The following is a 6,967-nucleotide window of genomic DNA, read 5'->3' as shown; positions in this document are numbered from 1 at the left end:
GAAGTAGGTATGAGATAATTCCCAACATAAGAACCAAAGTTATCTAATTAATTATTAATTAGATAATTTATTACGTTGTTTTAATAATAGTCGGTAATTTTCCAACGTAGTAGAATTAGAAATATGTATTTAGAAGTGTTTTATTATATTGTGTGTCAGTTATTTGCTTACCATAGTAAATGCTCTGCTTAGTTTGGAATCAAATAACCGTGTGTGAATTGTCCAATATTTGCTTTATTTATTTTTACCTTGTGTGGTGTTCGGTAGGGTTGTGCCTGCTACTGGTCATCTTTTGATTTGATTACTGGTTCCTTTAAGTAAATTATACCAAATGCGTAGGTGTGTGTGTGAATTGAGTGAGCACCCTAAATAAAATTTAATAATATATACTAGTCATTTAGTAAAAGGTGTGAAACAATTGTGCAGGTTTAATAGGAAACTCATATACTTACGTTACATTGCGTAGATCATTATATCGGAGTTCATCTATTTGGTCCATAGTAATCTTTGAATGGGGAGTCGAACCCAAGTTTGTGATCTGCACTCTTTAGACTATTGAGGCAGTCGGTCAAACAGGAAACATGTTTTTTATGATAGTTAATTATGTCAATTTAGAATTAAATAGTCGGGGAATCGAACCCTTTTCTTATATCTCCATTTTTCAAAGCATTTACTTTAGTCTTTTATTTTCATAATGTCAAAAGGTACCAATAAAAAAACAGATACATAAAATTTTAAATCATTTATTTCTCTTCGAAAAAATATCCTCCACTACATACAATGAATGTAGACATGTAGATGAATGACCCGAGAATGTTACATGGGTAGTAGGAATGTAAGTACTAACGAACCTCACACACCAATGTTATCTCGCTTGTAGCAGACACTGATAAATACTACACTTAGAAATATCACTCAAATGTTAAGTAACGCTTTTGATTTAATTTTTAAATAGTTCTCTTTTTCGTTCTTTCCCATTTCGAGAAGACTTCGCCAAGCAGTCTGGGACTGTGAATTTTTGTAGTAGGTATATTAGGTGTCTTATAATTTTGTGATTGAATTGTAGTTAGTTAAAATTTGAGTGCTGTTTCTAAGCGCAGTTGTACAATGATTTCTATAGTTAACTAAAAATAAATTATATTAATATGCTGCCAGAATTTAGGTTTACTAGTGCAATCATTTACAATTTTACATTTCTATGCAACAGATGAATGTTAGTTGCAATGAATTAGATCTTAGATGGAGGTCATTGTGCTGCTACAAGTCGCGGATTCCATCAGAAACTAATTGGAGACACAGATAAGCGGCTCTCAAAGGGGGCAACGCTCGGGCCCGATGTAAACAAGCCAGTGAAGCTAACACAATGTGCAGATATCAGCCCGCTGCCCTACTACCCCACGCCACTATTAACTCATATCTGTTACAAATTCCATCGCCCACTACATCTCCCGCCCCCGTATCTCCACATTATACTTAATTTAAACAATAAATATAGACAAAAACAAAACAAGATGTTTGTTCATCCATATAAACTACTATAAAATCCTTTACAAATAAAAATCTCCAATAAATTTCATCTAACACGTGAACTTAAAATACAATATATACAAACATTTAAAAATAGTAATACATTAACTGGATAAAGTACAGTTGTACCCTGTTATTTACAAAATCAAAATGGTGCGTTTCGAGTTCTCACGACGGACTATCGCGATCAACGATCGTGACATGAAACTGTTTTCACGCAGCTGATGCTTAGCAAGGTCGTAACCCAAAAAGCACCGTTGTCACTACACATATAATTTTTAATCTAATAAAGGATTCACATAAACCTTAACTACGTGCATTGTTGTTGCCAGACCATTTAATTTCTAATCTATTATCAAATGAAAAGACAGATCCAACATGGCCGCCGCTCCCTCAGAGATCAGGGGAGCGTCGTTTGTCCTTGGGACAACATTTTCTTTGAAAACAAACACTCGGTTAGGGAGCAGCCAAAGTTTGAAACTTAAACCATTATCGTGTTACCGATGATGCTCTCCTTTCCATCGAGTAGTTCGGAGTAGCCGGACTCGTCACTGCACGCGCTGTCATTGTCTCCTGTGTTCTTAAACACTTCGGTCTCTGTGCTCGAGTTCAGGCTGTCCACATCCGTCAAGTTGTCAATCAGAGATTCAAATTTTCCTTCAAAGGTCGTCAGAATATTATTATCTGCCCTCAGGGGAGGATAGGTGGACCTCCGCCTGAAGGTATTCTTCTCTCCAATAGGTACATGGTTCACTTCCTCAGAGCCATTGGCGTCAGAACTGCTTACGATGTTCATGGAGTTGAAGCTCCTATTGCTGCCTCTGATTTCATTGTGGTCAAAGGTTTGATCCATGTAAGAGACAGTCGAGTCCGCGTGCTCTTTGTTGTCTTCCTGAGGGAACGAGGGCAGAGATGATGGCTCGGTATCGGTCACCGTACTGGCGGTCTCGCAGCCCGAAGAAACAGATCCATCGTCGCTATCCGTGACGAGGTAGTTACTTTGTATTAGAGCCTTACATTCGCTCTCAGCCGCCACTGCGTCACTCAGTTCGTTCGATTCGGCAATCGCTTCTAGCAATCTCGTTTCCTTTTCAGCATCACTTTGACTAGTCTCCTCGGTACGTGCGTTCTTCTGACTCTCCTTCACAAGCAGATCTAAGAACTCATCGGATACAGTCACCGTACCGGCACCGTCTGAAAGTGTCCGATTGATAACTCCTTCGGGACACGAGGACTTCCTCGGAGATTTCATCTCTGGTCGTCGTCTGTCGAGTGTCTGTGATCCGTAGAAATCTTCCATGGACGTTCGTGACCATGATTCGCCATTTTGTTTGGCGTTCATTTCTGCTTCCTCTTCGTCTTCTTCTGAACAAAGCTCTTCAATAGCCCCCAATTTTGGAGCGGATTTCGACCGCTCAAGCGGTGGTCTGTAGTTCATAGCTCCAACACTGAGCATGATTTTCCTGCGAGGCATACTGGGGTTTTCGTATACGCTGTTCGCAAGGCTGAGCCTCGCGTTCTGTTTAGAGATTCTGTCCTTTTTGAATTCAACTAGCGCCTGCTTCAGCTTGACCTGGAGTTCCTCTGTAATCTTCTTTGATATTGATTCTTTGGTGCAAAGGACTGCGTGGCAGCGGAGTTCATGTTTGAGCTTCTTGCCCTCGTGGCGGTAGACCCAGCAGAAGAGCTTGGGGTAATGTGGGGGGCTGGCGCAGTACGTGATGCGATGTGACCAGTACTCGGTGAGGCCATGCTCTTTGGTGAACCCTTTGAGGCCGGAGTTGGTGACGGACAGCTTCATCACCACGTCGGGTTTCGTCGACTGCTGGTAGTTGCGCCAGAGCGTGGCCAGTGGCTTCTCGACGCAGCTTTCACCTGCAACAAACCAGAAACAAAACATTAGTATATGTCTAATAGCATGGCATTTTGTGGAAATTAAACACATTGTACGTAGGTAGTATGGTAATATAACTGGTTGTAATGACCAGTCTCGCGAGGCTAAAAATTACAGCACTTATGCAAACTTGATTATCCAGTTTCTGTATCATCTAGAAGGAAACTATTATGATGCATGAGAAATAATATGTTTGAAGTATTAAAGGAAGGAAATTGTGGTCCCTTCTTGATTAGCATTCGGAGATAAGATGTAATCGAGTGTCGCCCACTATCGCATTGTGGTGTATATGTTACTGTAAAAGCCCGGACTATGGTAAATCCTAAGATTTTCCGGCATAACCTGAGATTTACCAACTCTCAATGGTAAAAGTCCGAACAATTCTTTTATTTCGGACTTTTACCCCTGTTCACTTGGTAAATCTTAGGATATACCTCAAGAGCAGGTAAATGTAGCTAATATAAAATAATTTAATAGTTATAAAGAAGGAGTTTTCGGCAAACCGACATGGGTAGGTTAGGTTAGAAGGTTGAGGTGGGAGCGAGCGAAGCGAAGCTCCCACCTCAGCCTTCGTGGTTATTTTTTTTTAAACCACCCAGAAGGAGGAGCCCCGCGAAGCGGGGCTCCGGCGACATCTTCAAACTTTCATTATAACTATATTACGGCATATAATTTTATCCCTAGCAATATCATTATATTACGGCTCAAACACATTACAATATGACTTTATCAACTTTTACCGTGTCATTATGTAAATCCTAAGATTTGCCAATTAAATGGTGGTAAAAGTTCGAAATAAAAGAACGTTCGGACTTTTACCATTGAGAGTTGGTAAATCTTAGGCTTTACCGGAAAATCTTAGGATTTACCACAGTTCGGGCTTTTACAGTAACATATATAATGTTTATGTAGATAGTACGCACGGTTGATGTTTCGAGGTGAACGGGTGTAGCAGTGAATGAGATTTAAAACATGGCGCCCGTGACATAAGGCGTTAAGTGACGTCAGAATTCAATTTTGTGTGAGGACTTTATTGGTAAAGTATATCGAGTGAATCATAGAGCGTATTTTATAACTTTTAGGAAGATTGTCGACCATTGGACTTTCGTTCTAACAGGGATAGACAGATAATTTGTTGTAGTTTTTGTATAGTTGCAATAAACCAACTTTAACGTATCGCATAATAACACGTCTGTTATATCCGAAAGGTGTAGGCAGAAGTGATTTACATAGAGAAATATTTCACATGTCAAAAAAGCATTAAAACCTCAATAAAATACCTAGTGAGAAAAATACTGAAGTAATACACCCACATCAATCTAAACTTTCACACTGTCAAAAATATTACATAAAATGACATAAAAGTATTAAAATGAAAGTACCCTCGGTATAAAACTAAGGCCCTTAAAACTTGGAGGACAGAGGACCAGTTTGAAACACTTCATTATGCGGGCGAAGGTTTATTTACTCTTGCCCTGTTAGGGTTTTAGCTAATAAGGCACTTTATGAACTGTTTATTTTTAAATACATTTTTGTTTATTAGTTATTTGTAGATGTCAATTAAGCTAAGTTTGCATGCCTATATATTGTGTCACGCATGTCTTGAGGGCTTGCAGAGTTCTCCAGCGTGGTGAACTCAAGGCCGAACCTCTCCCTCAATTCGGAAGTAGTCATTTGTCTAGTAGTAGGTTAAATAATGACAACAATTGATATTGTTGTACTTTTATTTTTAAACAGAGTTAACAATACTCTGTTTGCGTTTTTGGATTAATTGTTATATATTTTGATTTGTACGCGAACTCTAAATAAGTATGGAATAGTTTAATTTAATTTATTTCTTTGTGAACATAGGTTATATACAATAGGTGTACAAACAATTACATTTGGTCTCTATGTCCTACCACTTGGTGGTGTACAAATGTAAAATCATTAAATTAAGTACATTATATAACACAAGTTTATTCCATATATTTCTTTGGTGACTTTATTTACCAAAAGATTTCTCTTTGCTCTATTATTTAGGTATCGCTGAACATAACAATATAAACTTAAGACAAAAGTTACATCCAAAACCTGATCTTGTCAAACCCGTTACATTGAATGCATATAGCGATTTAATCTAGTTTTCAAATATGTACTATTATTCCTGTTAAAAGCACGTGCCAAACACACGTGCTACGAAATGTTGCTAGCCAATTACGTGTCCCATAAAAAAGTTGTTCTTTTATGCAAATTCTTAATTCTAGCACTAAATCCATCTCTTTGGACAGCCGCAAGCATTTTGTAGTACACATACACATAATAAAAGACTGGCGCCTACATAGCCGCGTAAATTTATTCGAACAAAAAACTTTAATTTCCCGGCCTGAGAACTGACGCTTCAAAAGTAATGAATGTTAATCAATGAGGCGATCAATCGTAATTAGCTCAAAGACATATTTCATTGAACTAACAAACGTAATTGTTTGCTGTTGGGTACGAAGTGTCTGCTGTAACATTTGTAAATGTAACGTTCGAGCGAATGTTTGGTGTTTGACACAGTCCTAATAGTGTGTAACGTGTGGCGTTAAACATTCGTTTAGTTACAAATGAAAAAACAGGCAGATGGTTTATAAATTGGTTAATATATTATGCTAATTAATTCTTGTTGGCCGCAACAAACATGTTGTGATCCATATTTGTTTTGTTAAAAGGCGCTAAAATCTTAACCAAGCCACGTAAATTGTTTATTAGGTTTATCCTTATTTCGGACAGTCATAACCTTAATTATAAGCTGTAAGGAATTGTGATTATAGAAATTTAATTTGCTCCTTTCAGGTAGTGACCATGATCAAGATTTTTTAGTTTTTATCGTGTTTGTAATTGTCAGGACAAGATTTTTACGGTATACCGGGTTCGAAATTCCCACGGGAATAGGATCAAGGGGATAAAATTTTATCTAGGCCAAAGTCGGGCCAGTTTGCCATTATAAGATACAGCTGTATTTAGTTATAAACAGTTTGAGAAAAAATACAAGCGAATGTTCTGTGTTCTGTTACAACAAAATAGTTCAATTGTAATCACCCTTAGATTTCGAAGTAAAGTATCAAGAAAAAGTACGCTAGGCTATGGGATTTTCTCCATTGTTCTTAAGTTTCTTGTGAAATAACTGGTGTTTTATCATTTCATCTTCGCGTTGAGAAATAGGAAAGAGTGTTGTTGCACGCAAGCGGAACTGGGTGAAAATGTTAGCTCATGAGATTCGGTTTTTTTGAAGATTTTAGTTGAAAGTTTTCCGGTAAGCTTTCGATTATAGAGAAATTATTATAGAGGTATATTATAAACAATGTTTTGCGATACAATAATTCTTTTCTTGACAAAAATAGATAATTTTCTATATAATTATAGTAGAAAATATTATATTATGATGGGAGTTTACTTTGCTTATTTGTGTTTTCATATTCGTTTTGTTGTCTTATCTCTAACAAAATTTTACAAAATATTATTACACAATATCGTGTAAAGTCTGACTTTTATCTATTCGTATTATTTGTACCTTGATCAAAA

The 6,967-nt window shown here is 37.3% G+C and overlaps 1 protein-coding gene across 1 annotated transcript in view; it reads right to left on the bottom strand.

Moving 5' to 3' along the window:
• Window positions 1-727: 727 nt before the first annotated feature.
• LOC142978949 (uncharacterized) overlaps window positions 728-6,967 on the bottom strand; it is a 118,002-nt gene continuing 111,762 nt past the window's right edge. The window contains exon 3 of the mRNA XM_076123609.1: window positions 728-3,402. Within this exon, the coding sequence (XP_075979724.1) occupies window positions 2,009-3,402 (1,394 nt within the window). The 3' untranslated portion in view covers window positions 728-2,008. The remainder of the gene's footprint in view (window positions 3,403-6,967) is intronic.

Source organism: Anticarsia gemmatalis, chromosome 2, assembly GCF_050436995.1.
Source record: "Anticarsia gemmatalis isolate Benzon Research Colony breed Stoneville strain chromosome 2, ilAntGemm2 primary, whole genome shotgun sequence".
Classification (NCBI taxonomy): Eukaryota; Metazoa; Arthropoda; class Insecta; order Lepidoptera; family Erebidae; genus Anticarsia; species Anticarsia gemmatalis.
This window is presented reverse-complemented; position numbering and strand designations above follow the sequence as displayed.